Source organism: Entamoeba invadens, assembly GCF_000330505.1.
Source record: "Entamoeba invadens IP1 unplaced genomic scaffold scaff_1105074725839, whole genome shotgun sequence".
In the NCBI taxonomy this organism is placed as follows: Eukaryota; Evosea; order Mastigamoebida; family Endamoebidae; genus Entamoeba; species Entamoeba invadens.
The window spans coordinates 126455-143838 of NW_004443523.1; the positions used below are offsets into that span (position 1 = coordinate 126455).

Sequence of the window (17384 nt, forward strand, 5' to 3'; positions counted from 1 at the left end):
AGCAACAATGATAAATATAATCATGGTAACATAATATGTAAACTTGATGATAATGATAAAATTGTAACAATTCCATGTTGTTTTGCACTTCATGCTTGAGCCAACTACTTTTTTCTGCTTTTTTATTCCATATTCATAATGAAGTCGAAGCGAATACAATTTACCACAGAAGTTCTATATGTATATGTTTATTTTTATATTATAAAATGAAAAAATCATATATGAATTTACATAATAATAATTGTAAGGTAATAAATACATATCAATTTGAAGTTGAATTAACAATTGAATTTGTTTGTTCTACTAATAATAAATATATTAATACTAAGGCTACCAGATTCTATAATTCATCAGGTCAGATTGATTGTGGAAATATTTTAAGAAGTGATTTGAATTCAAGTAATGATTATTTTTCACAAGATGGATTTATAATTTTTGCTAACAGTGATAATCAAAAATCATTTGAAATCAAAGACAATAAACGAAAAATAAAAATATGGTTTACTGATTACAAAAATAATATAATCGATATTGATTCTGATTATTATTTCATTGTTCAGTCAGAGTTAATGTTTTAAACACTGTGTATTCTTGGTGTTATATTTGTTGTTAATATTTTTTGTTCTTTTAATTTGAATAATCTCTTTTTAAACAAATATGAAAATATTTTTAATATTGTAATAAATATTATCAGAAATATAAATGATAATAATGATGCTAATTCTACTATTTTTTTAATTCAACCATTTAGTGTTTTGAAAAATTACCATAAATCGTTTCTAAAATTAAAAGCATTATAAACAATACTTGATTCAAAAATATCATAAATTGTAGTTGTAGTAGTTCTTCCTAGTGAATTAATAATATAAACTGTATTTCAAAAGTAAGTACTACCGCTAAAAATTGAGAAACTATTATTAGCTGTTTTCCCGTTTTATTGTTATTAAAGACTTTGTTTTATTATTTATCTTTTTAAAAAAAACAAAAAACGGTACCGACTTTTTTGACCTAAAAAAACAAACAAATTATATTATTTTCGTAATTTTTCGGGCATTTGTCGAAACGTTGGGAAGTCTTTTGCAATTTTTCTAAGACAGTTATTTCTTTTCGAGTCAAAATAATGAAAACAATTTGAATACATATAAAAAAACAAACAAACATCCTCTGAAGACGAACAAAGAAATTATAAAACGAGTTCAAAAAGAAAAAAATAAAAAAAAATGATAACGGATTAAAGCAAGTGTCCGATAAATTCGCCGTTGTTTTCCTTGCACAATTCAAACCTCTTTGGAATCGACATTATGTAGTTATCAATTGTCTCAAGAGGTATTGAATCCCAAGCCCTTTCAAGAGCCTCTTTGAGTTCTTCAATGTTCTCGAAGATTTCCTTTTCTTTTCTTACTAAGGTGTCCAAGTATTGCCATAAGTGTTCAATTGGGCTGAGGTCGGGGCTATTTGCAGGCCATTCTTTCAGTAGTCGAACCATGAGCTTCGGGTCCAAGCCTTCAAACCATTCAATTGTGTTTTTCGCTGTGTGGGGTCTTGCACCATCTTGTTGAAACACCATCCCGTGTTTGTACACCTTCTTCGCGTTTTCAAACACTCTTGATTCGGCCAACATTTTTTGATAGTTTACCGCGTTCAGTGTTCCGTCGACGAAAACGAGTTTTGACTTGAAATGACGCCCAATTGCTGCCCACACCATCACACCCCGATTGAACTTGGGAGTTGGCACAAACGCCTCCTTATCAAGATCTCCACGTCTTCTCCAAACATATTTTCCGTCAGAGTATAAACAAAAACGACTCTCGTCGGAAATGAGAGTGTTTTTGGTCCACGTCAAAATACGCTTTGCGTTTGCCAGCTGTTTCTTAACAAAAATAAGTCTTTTTGTGATGTGTAATGGTTTCAGAGCCGGCATTTTTTTCTGCTTTGCAAACACAAATTTGTTCTCTTTTCTAAGACGATAGACACTTGAAAGAGAAACTTTAACATCGTTGGAAACCATAAGACAAGAAGAAGATGGGTTAGTTAATGTTCGTGTGACAACACTTTGAGCAACATTAACACTGATGTTTTTTGGTCTTCCCATCTTCTTTGGCTTTGTCTCCTCTCCCCTTTTGATACTAGCTATTTTTGTTTTGGAAACTCCACAAAGCAGTTGGATCTCGCGATATGACAGTCCTCTTTCCAAAGCCATCTTGACCCTCTCATTCTTCCCTTCTTGCTCGCGTTCATAACTTTTTCTTGGTTTAGACATGATTATTTAGTTTTTTTTTGTTATTCAAATTGTTTTGGGTTTCAAAATTAATGTTTCTAACTTTTCGGCAAAATCGATTATTTTGTCAAGTCTTTTTTTCGTTGAAGAAAGTTATTTAGAAATTTGGAGGGAAAAATAATGCGAATATTTTGTTTGTTCGAGAAAAGATAAAAGTGGAAGACAGTTATTTGAAAAATAAGACGAAGAAAAATGAATAAAAAACAGAGGTAAAAGAAAAGAAAAAAAAATGGGTTGTTTATTTAGCAAATATTGGGGTAATTTCGGTACCGACTTTTGGAAAACAGTTTATGTTTTATAATCTGTAAAATTAGATACAGCTTTGGATGACATATATATTTTTAGTGAATAATCTTGACATATTTCTATAATAGATGATGTATTTGTTATTTGTAAATTTGGTTCTATTAGATATATTCCATTATTATATATATTTATATTACTCCACATTAAATATGGATTACTTCCTAAATAATTAATACCTGGATAAAATAAATTATTAAGATTACAATATAAATAAACACATATTGGTTCAGTTGTTACATATATTATGTTACTATTTGATGTAAAATTCTTTGGTAAATATAAACTGAAATAATTAAAACAATAATATCCATCACCCCATAAATAACCAACTGTATCTGGTATTATTATTACTGGATGTTGATTTACATTAAATAAATTTTGTACTGTTGTATATATTTTTCCATTCAACATACTTCTGCCACTAACTTGTTCAATAACTTTATAAATTTCATTATTAATAATTACATATGGAACTACTTTTACTATTCTATTTGTTGTTAAAAATTCTGTAACATTATCAATTTTTATTCTAAAATATGCAATTTTATCAGTTTCTGATTTAATAGAATAAGTATCATTTTTTATATGTTTTTACATCTTGTGTAATTATATTTGGATATGGATATATTATTTTTTTGAGTTGGTATTGAAGATATTTTTGTATCTGTGTATGCATTACATGTTGAGCCAACATTATCGCTGTAAAAGTTACACTTAGAACCAACATTGTCGCTATATGTATTACATACTAATGCAACATTGTCGCTGTAACTTTTAGATTTATTATAATATGTTAATATTTCAGAATTTACATAACCAGTAGAAGAAATATCTTTTGTATTTATACTTACTGTTCCATCTATGCTTGTAATTTTATCAGTTTTAATTTCATTAGATGTTATTGTAGAAGGATTAAAATATGAAGTGCAAAAACACTATTTTTACTTTTATCTTGATAAGCTGTTGAAAATACTTCCATTTATTACTAAAAATATAAATATACAATTCAATATAAAATTTAAAATATTATTTACTTGAACATAGAATCTAAATCAACATTAGTGAGTAATTCTACTTTATTTGGTGTTAAATACCACATGGCATCATTTAATAAAACAATGTTAATAGCATTAGTATTTAAATTACTACCATCTGGTTTGATATATGGATTATCTATTCCATATATAGGTGTTGCTTGTAATGTTAATTGAATATTCGAAGTACTATTTATACCATCGAAGAAACATCCAGAACCATATCTTTCTAAAGGAATTGACATCATAAAATCAGTAGCTTCTTCTCAGAATTTTTTTTATAATGATATATTATTTATATTAATAAGTATTGTATATATCCTGAAAATTAGGCTTCGCAACCAAGAATTTTCTTATCAAAAATTAGTATTGAAAAACGCTAATAAAACGGGTCATTTTTTTATTTCCCGTTTTATTAGCTTTTTTAGATACTAATTTTTAATAAGAAAATTCTTGGTTGAAAAGCCTACTGAAAATGTTCCATAGATTCCGAGTTTAATTCATTTTCAATATTATAAAACATTTTACAATATAATAAAATAACACTTCAATTAATTGTTTTATAAAATTCTTCAAGTTTTTGAGTGACATTATTAATTTCAAATCTCTTTTTGGGGTTATGTTCCCAACTTTGTTGGATAAGGATGCTAAGATCCTCTGGTACCGATGTTGGTATTTGCAGTCGTTTTCCACTCGATGTAAAATCTGCTATACTCCATGCATGTTTGAATTGTACATCCGTATTTTTGAATGCAAAGTCCCATGTGAATGCCTCATACATAGTCATTGCAAATGAATAGACATCAGCTGGCTTCTTATATTTCTCTCTTTCAAGTACTTCAGGCGCCATGTATTTTGGTGTTCCAATTCCTTTTGTGAATGTCATGTTAGTCGTCAACATGTTGACATTTCTTGATGACCCAAAATCGGTTAATTTGGCTGACACATTCATTGAATTGTCAATGCAAAACACCAAGAAGTTGTCGGGCTTAATGTCTCTGTGTAAAATGTTATTTGAATGTAAATACAAAATGCCTTTTGATGCGTCTAACATCAACTTGACTCGCACTGCAAATTGTGGCATTTCTTTTGTCGTCTTTTTAATCAAGTCTTGTAGACTTCCATATTGTGCAAATTCGGTGACCATACATATCTTATTTAATATAAAGACAGCTCCATAGAAGTGGACAATATATTCACTTCTAAACTTGTCCAACATTGACACTTCATTCTCAAATTCTTTGATAAGTTTCTCTGTGTCATTTGACTGTTTCATTTTCTTTATTGCAACAACATTTCCTCTGTAACTTCCTTTGTAGACAATTCCAAACGAGCCTTCTCCAAGTTTCTTGTCTTCTTTCAATTCATCATAATCCAATTTAGTCGAGTTTTCTGTTGTGATTTCAATGGCAATTGGGACAGACACAGTCTCACTGTTTTCGATGTTCATGGTGACTATCATCATCTCGTCGTGCAATTTCAGTGAACAATGTGGTGTCACAAACACCTCAAACTCGCATGCTTCACCTTTCTTCAAAGTCACCAATTGCGGTTCCGTGCGAATTGAGTATTTGTCACAGCCACCACGTGTTGTGATTTGGACTTTCAAAATGCCTTTGTTTTTGTTGCCAACACAGAGGAGTTCGCGAGATTCTTTTTCAACGGGAATGACTTCACTGGTGTCATCAAATGTCAGAGACTTTTTGTTGGTCAAAATGTTATTATCTAACACACTCATTGCGATGTTTGAACGACTCATCTTAAAGACACAGATGTTTTCCATTTTCTTTGTTTCCTTGCGCTTTTGTAAAACGACTATTGTAATTATTATAATACTAATGATAACGAGTACTATAATGAACACGGAGACAATTGGGATGCCAACTACAACACCATAATTTGTTGTGTGAATGCAACTCAACATGTCGTCACTCAACTTGTAGTTGTCATCACATTTTGAACACTTGTTGTTGGCAGACTCAACACAGTTTTCAATGGATGAGTAATGTGAACAGACACCTGACACAAGTACATTGTCTTTCACACAGTCGGTGCACTCATTGATCCCATTGCATTGTGTACACGTGTCTTGACACTTCACACACAAATTGTTTGAGAGATAGTGTCCTCCTTCGCATAGCATACAACCAGCTGTTGTTTTGTTTGCACACGAAGTCAACTCGCTTTGTGGAGAACACAATTTGGTGACATTCGATGAGGTGCGATAAAATGAATCATTGCACACAACACAGTTTCCTTCATTTGTGCACGACTTGCACGACTCATCACAGCCAATGCATGTTGACCCATCAGATGACCGCATGTACCCTGCCTTACAAACCACACACCCGCGATATGTTGACATTAACACGTCACACACACTGACAAGGTCGTTGATTTCAGTGCAAACGCCGTTGCTGTTTGCGTACGAGTAATCGTCGCACTTTGTGCAGAATGTCCGATTTGAACAGTAGACACAGGGGTAATCACATTTTACACACATGTGGTCTGCGAGGTAATACCCACTCAAACACCTCAGACACCCCTTTGTGGTGCTCACTTCACAATGGCTGTCTGTCTGTGTGTCTTCGTTTTTAGTTGTTTGTTTGGTGGTCTCATTTGGAAGTGTTTGTGGCACACACAAAATTCCATCAAAGTTGTAATCGGACTCACACTCGACACATTTGGTGTTGAGTGACGAGACAACATCACAATAAGACAACGCGCCAGTCTTCTCTTTACAGCCATCAACGTCTTTGTAATGGCCACTCTCACATGTGACACACACTTTGTCAAATGAAGAGCAATGAATCGACTGGCTGTCTGTGCACACACCATCAACGTTGATGGTGTTGTTACATACAATACAAATATCTCCGTTCTGATTGTCACAATTTGGATTGTTTTGTGAACATTTACCTTGTGATATATGCTGTTTTGGATCACATTTGATACAATCATTACTTGATATTACTAAACACATCGTATCAGTTGTACACACACCATCTATCAACAATTTGCCTTCTTTACATTTCAAATTGGTGATAACACCATTTGAAATGACACACACTTCACTTTCACATTGTTTAATAGTGTTGTCGTTTGTTGTGTGATACCCATTCATTGCCAAGTAGCAGTACTCGTTGTGTGATGTTTCACAATTTTGGTTTGCTTTGCCACACGACACGTCATCAACACAATACAAACACTCGGTGCCACTTTCTCTGTTGATTTCATATTTACAATTTGTGTTAACAACACAGTTGCCATTCGATGTGATCACATCTGAAACGCAGTTGTCGCAGCCGTGTTGCGAGTATTTCTCACACTTCTCATTCTTAACATTACAAACTCCGTTTAACAACATCGCTGTAAAATCACACAAATAACACATTGTATCAATTTGGTTGACGCACCCATCCATATTGGTGTGTAATTGGTTATCATTTGTGTTGTAGTATGTTGTAGTTGTGTATCCCAAATTGCACGCCTTGGAGTCACTTGAAGTGACGTATGGCGCAAAACAGGCGGTGCAAATGTGTTGATTATTGAAATGGTCTGCAATCTGACACTTTGGGATGACATTGTACGAGTAGTCACACGTCGTTTCTGTGACTTTGACCATCCCAACTTCACATGCAACACAACTGGTGCCAGTTGATATCATGTTGCCTGCACACGACAAACACGTTTTTGATGTTTTAGAACACTTCAGACAGTCATTGTGGATATCACTACATTTTTGACAATTGCCATCTTTATTCAAATAAAATCCATCTTCACATGATACACAAATACCATCTGATGTCTCGTCTGTGCATAAATCGCAGTATCCAGATGGAGCACACGACACACAACTATTGTCAACTCTCTTGTTGCCGACTTCGCATGATGTGCATGCACCACTTTTTCTGTCACACTTTTTACATTCAGTGGAACACTGTTGGCACTGCAAAACACCGCCTTCTGAGTATGTGAGGTCGCCACACAACGTACACACTCCACTGTCAAAGCCATATCCAGCAGCACACGTGAGACATTTACCATCTGTTGCGTTGCAACTTGCACACGAAGAGTCGCACAACTTGCAAATGGTTTGTCCATCAACATCTTGGTATGCCATCTCACCACAACTCTGACACACAGAACTCGTGTAGTAAGTCCCCCTTGGACATATGGCACACTTTCCAGCTGCTAGACCATACCCAATCACACAATTGACACAATACCCATTTGTCGCATCACACCCATCACAATGACTGTCACATTGCTGACACGACAACGAGCCCGAATTTGAGTATGTCATTTCTCCACATTTTTTGCACTCAGAAGAGCCTTCGCCGGCATAGGTACCCGCCTTGCATGTGTCACATTTATTTGTTGTTTGATTTGCCATTGTTCCTGAAATGCACAGTGAACACACTCCATTCAATAGAACAGCACCATCCACACATGCTACACACTTGCCACCCGTTTTTTCGCATGGCCCTTGACACAAAACATTACACGTTTTGCAACTTGTTGATCCTGGTGTGTTGGCATAAGTCCCATCTCCACATTGATCACATTGCAAACTTTTTGGTGATGATGAGAAAGTTCCAAATGAACAAAACTCACATTTATTAACAACACTGTATGTACCAGCACTGCAAACAGAACACTTTATAGTTGTAATTCCCATTCCAGACCCACACGATGTGCAATACCCATTTGTCTTATCACAACTCAAACACGTTGAACTGCAACTTTTGCATGTTGTGCTTCCCGCAAACGAGTATTGCATGTCGGGACACGTTACACAACTTCCACCACTTTGGTACGTGCCAGCCGAGCATGTGTCACATTTTCCATCGTTCAGAATATAACCATCAAAACAAGATAAACAATTCCCATTTGTTTGGTCGCACGTTTTGCAACTTGTGGAACACGCTGAACACCCACTTGAACCACTGAGTGAATAATACCCAGTCGCACACTTTGAACACAACGAAGTTCCACCACTCGAATAATACGATGCGGGACATATCGAACAGTTCTTATTTGACGAATCGTACGAATAGCCAACATTACATGAAGTGCACTCCCCCGTCGTTATTGAACACACTCCACAACTTGTGGAAACGCATTGTACACACACCGAACTTCCAGATGTGGAATAAAACCCATCTGCACACGTTTTACACGACGAACTTCCTTGTTCATCCGCATAAGTCCCTGCTTTACAATCAGTACAATAAGCACTTCTGCTGCTCGAATATGTTCCCTTACTACATGTCACACATTTTGATGTTGTTGGGAGTTCAGAGCGTGTTCCAGCAGCACATTCTGTGCATTTTGATGATCCAGAATTTGAATAATATCCAGCATCACATGAAGTGCACATAGAAGCGAATGAAGATGAGTAAGTGCCAGCTGAACAAATAGAACATTTTGAAGCACCGGCACTGGAATAATAGCCCGGATCACATTTATTGCATTGTGTAGATCCACTAGAAAACGTTCCCGCTACACAAGTATAACATGAGGTAGACCCAGAAAAAGAATTATAAGTACCAGCAGAACACTGAGAACATGAAGCTGACCCACGGCTTGATGAATAATAACCAGCAGGACATTTACTACATTGAGAAGCACCACTATAAGAATACGTGCCAGCTGAACACGAAGTGCACGATGTTGTCGAACCACCCGAGGAATAAGTTCCTGCTCTACAAGAAAAACAACTATTTCCAGAAAGGTACTGCCCACCACTACACGTTGCTGCATAAACCATTTTAATTGTTGAGAAAAAATACAGCAAAGTTAGAGAAACAAATTGAATCATATATTTTATTATTTTTAAATTTGAGTTTCATGTTTTTGTGGTATTTATAGATTATATTATTTAAAATGTATTTAACAAACGTAAATTGTTTTTTGATTTTATTTAAAAAAAATATTCAACTTTTGTTGACAAGAGAAGTATCGGGTTGTTGGTGAGTTAACCTTACGATATCGTAACTGTATTAAATAAAACACAAATTTTAATTTTTTTACCTTGAAATTTGGTATACTAAAAACTTAACTTGTGGTGACTCTTTTGAAATGCAAACAATAAACAAACATATTCCACAAAAAATAATTTATAAATTATTATTATTATTGTTATTACAGAAACGTAATAATAATAACTTTTTATTTTTTTCTTTTACCTTTACCTTTTTTTGCCTTCATACACAAAACATATTTTTGAAAATTTTTATTTGTTTTTTTTATCAACTCAATTTTGAATTGTATATTTTATAGTCACACAAATAAACATGAATGAGTTTATTTGTGTTGAACAAGAGCAAAGCTTAAAAAAGAAAAATGGGGTCTTTTGATAATTTGATATTTTTATTTGTTTTTTTTAAAAGTATATTGTCATTTGATTATAACGATATTGGTGTTTTAAAGTAGTTATATTTATTAATGTGACTATTTGACATTGTTTGTTATTAAGTGGATTGACAATGTAGCGTTTTTTGTATTAAATGTTGAAACATGATAAAGCGATATGAAATTTCATCAAAAAAAGATTATTTTTGATCAATCTTAGGTAATTGAGTTCTCATTTGTTAATTATTTTAAGTAAAATAAAACTGACTATTGGCAGGTTTGGGTTAGGAAGGGGTTTTGGAATAAAAATAATAAAAAAATGATTTGGACAATATCTTTTTTACTTATTATTATTCTTTAAAAAAGTTTTGGTTGTGAAAGTGTTAATTAAAACATCAACAGTATTGGTGTTTTTATCAACAAAACATTTTTTTGAATAAATGTTCGATAAAAAATTGTAAGGTTAATAAAATTTCTAAAATGTATCAAAATGGTATCAGCTTTAATCACCACCACTTTAACCAAAACAAATTATTTACCGTTGTTGTTTTTTAAAAGAAGAAAACTATTATTAAAACATTAAAATGGAATAGTATTCTTGTGTATTTTTTTATAACAATATACAATCAAAGACATTTTTTACTAATAGTATTCAATATTAAATAGTAATATTAATATTAATAACTTTATAATACTTTGAATCTTTACCTAATTGATTGAAAAACGAAATTCTTAATGACTAAATTCATGTCAAAGAGAGTTGATGTGTATTCCATGCAAATTGTTGCGACATATTTAAGAAATTATGACGACTATATTAACATGATATTAGTGTGTAAGAAGTATAAATATGTACTTGATCGCATAAGGATAAATCCAATTCAAATAACGCCACAAACAAAAAACCTATTTGAGTTCGTTCAAACTCAGCAATTCTTCTCTACTTTTGATATAAAATTAAAACCCGAAAAATCATTTTTAATTATCCAAAGAGTGCGAAGAAGAATTAAAAAATAAAAATGTCTGTCCTCTTTCGGTGTATACATATAAAGACCGATGTGATTATAAAGGCAAAATACCAGACTTTATAAGGAAAATAGGATGTTTTAGTTTTGGAGTTTGTGATATGACGACAATAACATTTCCACTTTCAATTATTGAAATTTCTGAAAAAGCATTTTCTTATTGCTTAAATATCACATAAATTACACTGCCACCACATTTAACACAACTTGGAAGTTATGCATTTAACAATTGCAGAAATTTGAAAAAAATCAAACTTCCAAATTTGCTTGAGTACATTCCAATCTCATGTTTTTGTGGCTGCAATTCGCTTTTTTTCTGTGATCTTTGGGACAAATATTACTATGATTAATTGTGAAGCGTTTAGTGGATGTGCTTTTAATGATTTTACAGGTGATAAAAAAGTGTTTATTCATAATTTTGTATTCTATCAAAATGCACTTACAAAAATAACATTTTATGGTAAAATAAATATACCACGGTATGTATGTGGTTATTGTCGACAATTAAAAGAAGTTGTGATGGACAACGACGTTGAGAGCATTTCGATGTATGCTATTCGTAAATGTATTTCACTTAAAAAATCACTCTTTCATTTAACTTGGATACTATTTGTTGTTGCGCATTTTCTGGGTGTATAAATCTAACTGAATTTACCGTCCCACAAAAAGTCCAATTTGTAGAATCATTTGGATTTGAAAAGTGCAAACAATTGAAAGAACTTGTTTTTAGTGAAAATGTTATATTACATGATAGTGTGTGTTTTGATCAATGCACTTCTCTAACTCGATTAGATGTTCCTGTCACCAAAATGAAACATGTGTATATTCCAACTAAAAGTGAAAGAGTTATATTTGATAGACTTGGCATAGAAGTTTATGCCGATCACAAACATCTTAGCAATTTGGAAAAACTTTATATGAATATGTATTGCAAAGGCGAACACCCAAATTTATACATTCCATCTACTATTGTTGATGTAGATTTAGATATGTATAACTCTGACAATCTATTAGAAAAGTTTTTTATTCCCGAAAATGCACTTTTGTTAAAAGATGAAAACTTTTGTATTTACAACGCAAAATGTGTACAAGTACCATCCACTGTCACAAAAATACCAAAACGTTGCTTTTCAGATTCAAAGCTCGAAGAATTTGTTGTGCCACAAAATATATGCGAAATTGGAACGGAAGCATTTTGAAATTCAAAAAAATTGACGTCACTTTACATTCCAAAAAGTGTCACAAAAATTGGTAAAAGATTTGTTGTTGGATGCATTAATTTAAAGTCAATTATATTTGAAGATAGTCGTTCTTTTGATTTTGAGAAAGAAACTAAAGATAATATTTGCAGTGTCACATTGAATACAACAAACCTAGATGACAATGTCGAGTTTTCTCTTGAAACAACAAAAATAGAAGTACCATCGACTGTCACAAAAATAGGTACTTTTTATTTTTCCAAATATACAAATCTCTGTGAAGTTTTAATGCCAACTACAATCAAAAAATTCCAAACATTAATTTTCGATGAGTGCACTCGCCTTACTAAAATATCGTTTTACGACTGTTTACTACTTACAAGCAAAACAAACCAAAACAACTAAACGATTGAAAAATACACCAAATTCTTTTTCAACACAGTTGATGTGAATTACACGTTTTATCTTTAAATGAAGTCGTTTGGGTACAAATTTTTTAATGTCATTTTAACATCCAAAGATATAAATTTGTATGGGACAAACGTCAATTTTTCAGTGATAAAAACCATTGGAAACGAAGATAAAAATATGCTCAAGATTAACACACCAAATATAAAAAATCACAATTTTGGTTCTTATTGTCAAATTAATAAGTTGGTGATACCTTCTAATGTTGAAATTCTTAACCAATGCTATTTCTTAATTGGTTATTTCAGAGAAATTGAATTTTTATCTGTTACAAAGAAAATCAATGATAAATGTTTTAGTAGTTCACAATTTCTACAAAGTGTAACATTTTCAGACATATTAGAAAAAATCGGCAATGATGTGTTTAACAATTGTCGTTCATTAAAATCAGTGACACTCCCAAAAAGTCTTAAAAAATCGGAATAAAATGTTTTGCAAATTGTTATTCACTTGTGAGTGTATTTTGTGAGTCACAAGACGTTATCTACAATTTGCAGTGTTTTACTAATTGTGACAATTTAAAAATAATTCCAAAAATTCGATACATGAAAAATGGAGTTTTCATGCATTGTAATTCACTTGTTAAATTTGATAGTTTTGGAGATGTTGAATGTATTCCTCATTGCACATTTATGGAATGCTTCAACTTGAAAGAAATGGTCTTTCCTAAGACTTTGAAAACGATTGGAAAATTTGTATTTAAAAATTGTGTTTCACTTGAAAGCATCACATTCCCAAAATTACTTGTAAGAGTTGAAGATGGCTGTTTTATGAATTGCTCAAAACTTCAATATATAAATGTTAGTAATACAAATATTATATTCGGAAATGACGTTTTTGAAGGGTGCACGTCACTTAAGTCGATACTTTTTGAAGGCAAAGAAGTATTAAATTATAATGGAAAAGTTAGTTACACGCTTTATAAACAATTTGAAAAAAAATTCATTGTGATAATGTCAAAGTAAAATGCAATGATTTGGATATGTTTGGAATTGATATTTTAAATGATGAAAATGTTCATTGCATTGCTGAAGGCGCATTGTTTAACAAGACAGGTATCACTGAAATTAAAATACCCAATAAAATCACTAAAATTAGTAATTTCTGTTTTGCTAATGCAACACAACTTTTCAAGTTGTGTTGCCGTCATTGTAATCAGAGCTCCCTCCTTTATGTTTTTATCATTGCACAACACTGAAAATTATCAACTTAGAACACATCACAAAAATTGGGATGGGGTGCTTCGACAATACAAAATTTGAAAAAGTCTTGGTTTTGCATACGAAAACATATAAATCTTAACAATTGAAATGATTTAATTGTTTATATTTTGTATTTTTTTTAATGTGAAACTGTATTTCAATTGTTAGTACCAAAAGGAAGCGATTTTTTGAAATAAATCATTCCAAATAAAATTATTTTTGTTTGATGTTGTTTTCAAGTGTATTTTTTTTAAAAAAATAGACGTGTCTAAATCTTGAAATAAGACCAAGCTAAAAAATCAAATAAAAATAACAGGGAAAATATCAAATAATTAACTTTGTTTTAAACTTTGCTTGACCAAATGTTTTTTTGCCGAAAGTAAAACCGAATTATTTTTATTTTCAAAATAAAATGTTGATGTTATAGCTTTGATATCGACATCGATTCCGTCGATGTTGATGCCATAGTTTATTTTTGCAGTTATTATCATTTCAAATGATAAATTGGTAAAACAGAGGTTATTGTATGCTATTATTTTTACGTGTTAACACAATAATTATAACAGTTAAGCCATTAAACCTTCGCCCAACAAATTAACCTTAGCCCAAAGAAAAACTAATTATTTTTTATTGTTATATTATAATAATAAACTATAAATAAATAAAAGACAATTTTCTAAAATATTTATTTTTTTCGTAAAAACCCGTGTTTTTAAAGAAAAATATAGGAATTTCTCAGGGCTAAAGTACATTTCCCGGGCTAAGGTTCATTTTCCCTACTGTAGTACCATTTTGAAAATATTAATTATAAATAAGTAATAAATAAAATAAATATAACTTTTCGACAACACAAGTTAATTTACAAAAAAACAAATATATATTATATACAGTTCATAAATTAACCATATTTAAAAAAATACAGTCAAAAATACTAGTATTTTTATTGTTAAAGTTGATTTTATAAAATCTTCTTGATTTTGCGATTTTTGATGCTTTTGAAAATGTATTTTAGTTATTTTTTGTTTTTTACATTTATTTTCTTTAAAAATTATATTTGAAAAAAGGAACAAACAATAGTGTTTATTCTTCTTATCTTTTTGTATTATAAAAAAAAAGTAAAACTCAAATTTAAAAATTGTTGAATTTTTCAAAGTTTACAAAAAATCTATTTATTTTCCCTTGTTATTGTTTTCGTGATCAATTGCATATTAAAATTTCAATACACTTCAAAGTCGATGATAGATTATATTTCTTTGTTATTTTATGATGTAATTGATTATGAATATTCCAGACCAGTATGTTTTACGATGTAGTTTGGTTTTTGTTATATTTTATAATTAATTTTATTATTGTTATAAATTGTAGACATCTCAATTGATGTTTGGTCTGACTTTTCCATTAAACTGTGACTTGTTTCTGAAAAGATCAAGCAAAAAGTGAACCATTGTTCATCCCAACTTCAACAAAAGGTTCACTTTTTTACTATAATTTATATTTTTATTATAAAATTTTACTAACTCAGTCGTCCTAAAAAAAGTTTAAGTAATTAAAAAAAGTCTCATTTACTTGAAAAATAACTAAGATTTCACAAAATCTATTATTTTTAGTTTTTAGAGTCCTCCATGAAACAGGCGTTTTCAATTTTGCTTTTCAATATTTAGAGATCAAACTGGTATTATTAGTAATTTTTTAACAGAAAAAAATAATTGTCGAAAAAAAATATTTTTTGATATGATTTGGTTAAATTATTTATAAATTGAAATTTAAATTTTTAATTTGGCAAATATAATTTTTTAGTAAAACGTTATAATAAGCTAAAATGTTTTTAAATTGGGAAAAATAAACTTTTTGAATTGAATTGGTTAATTTTTAATACAAAAAGCAATTCACTATAAACAACAAACAAAATTAAAATCAACAATTAATATATATATTATACAAACGATGGTTGTCAAACCCATTTTTACTGTAAATTTATTATAATATCAATTTTATATTAATATGAATATAAAAAACAATACAGAGTGTGTTAAGTATATTTAACATTTTATTTTGTTATTATTAATTGTAATTATAATGAAATGTTGTGAATGTACCACATGTTGTATCATGTTTCTAATAACAATAATAAAATCAAACAATATAAGGTGATATGTAATTTTAATAAAATCGTGTATTTTTTATTGTCAACTTTTAGACTACCGTGAAATTGAATTAATATCTTATGTGCATGTGTGTAAGTTCCAAGTCAGAACCCAAATTTGTTGTAAATTATGAAATAATTTTGATCTAAATTTAAGCTTTAATTTAATGTTTCATATTTATACACTTGAAATATGTCAAGTTTTATTTTAAGTTGTTTTAAATAAATTTTAAAAATGTAGCAATTATAGGGGGTCTATAAACTGGTTGGAATTCATAAACTAGTTGGGGAATTTATTAGAAACTTTTTAAAAAATAAAACAATATTTACACGTATTTTGGAAAAGAAAACCCTTTTCTGTAGTTTTGAGAAGTATGAAACATGTTAATTTCTATTTTTGTTTTTGTTGTTTTGCAATTTTAGAAATTAATAAAAAAATCAATGAAACCAAAGAACAACCAATGAATAAAAACTTATCAATTATTTTTTGTGGATAAAATATATTATTTCGGAAGAGAATTGTGTTCTCTCCTTTATCATATAACACACATTTAAACAAATTGTTCACACAATACACAAAAAGTTGTCAACGACCGTGGCAAATTAAATTATCTCGCTCTCACACACATTATATATTATATCGCAATCTCTCCACGCATATTAAAAATATTGCAATGAATGACTGTTTTGAGTTCATAATATTTTCTTTTATACAGTAGAAAGCCTTTTATGTAGTCCAAAATTCGTTTTTTAAATCTGTTGATTTTTTAATTTGTTTTTATTTCTATGTAATTTTATCTTATTTAAAATCATTAATCGAAACTTAACAACGTTTTTGATTAATACAATTAATATTTTAATATAATAAATTATTAAATTTCAATTGTTTATCGAGATTCATTAGAAATAATTATGGCAATAAATGTTGATTTGATTTTTTTTGAAATTATTTTAATAAAAAACATTATTTTTATAAAATGTTTTTACTTTAGATGTATGTTATATTATACTATTATATGCAAAATTATTAATAATATATTATGCTTATTTATTGGTTTATTAAATTATTATTTTATCAAGAATAATGATTTAAACATAGATATTCTTTGATAAATAACAGGGATCAGACACACAACATTCGAATGGTGTATTTAACATATTGTTAACAGCTTTTTATTAACAACAATACTCACTCTTGATATCCAAGAATGTGTTTATTAAAGTTGACTTTATTAATTTATAAAACTAAAACAATATTATAATTTATAATCAATAAAACTATTTATTTTTCATTTTATTTTCAAAAAATCAATAACTTTACAATTATAAATGTAGTGCATTTACCTGTCATTCATTTCAATTTATTTATTCA

General features: G+C 30.1%; 2 protein-coding genes across 2 annotated transcripts; one reads left to right on the forward strand and one right to left on the reverse strand.

The window, feature by feature from the left end:
* Positions 1 to 4165: 4165 nt before the first annotated feature.
* Positions 4166 to 9391, reverse strand: EIN_138560 (protein serine/threonine kinase, putative; the record flags this gene model as incomplete). Its single annotated transcript, XM_004258532.1, has 1 exon — positions 4166 to 9391. The coding sequence occupies one exon, from the start codon at positions 9389 to 9391 to the stop codon at positions 4166 to 4168; it is 5226 nt and encodes a 1741-aa protein (XP_004258580.1).
* A 3821-nt stretch (positions 9392 to 13212) lies between these two features.
* Positions 13213 to 13632, forward strand: EIN_138570 (hypothetical protein; the record flags this gene model as incomplete). Its single annotated transcript, XM_004258533.1, has 1 exon — positions 13213 to 13632. One exon carries the CDS (start codon positions 13213 to 13215, stop codon positions 13630 to 13632), a length of 420 nt encoding a protein of 139 aa, XP_004258581.1.
* Positions 13633 to 17384: the final 3752 nt, after the last annotated feature.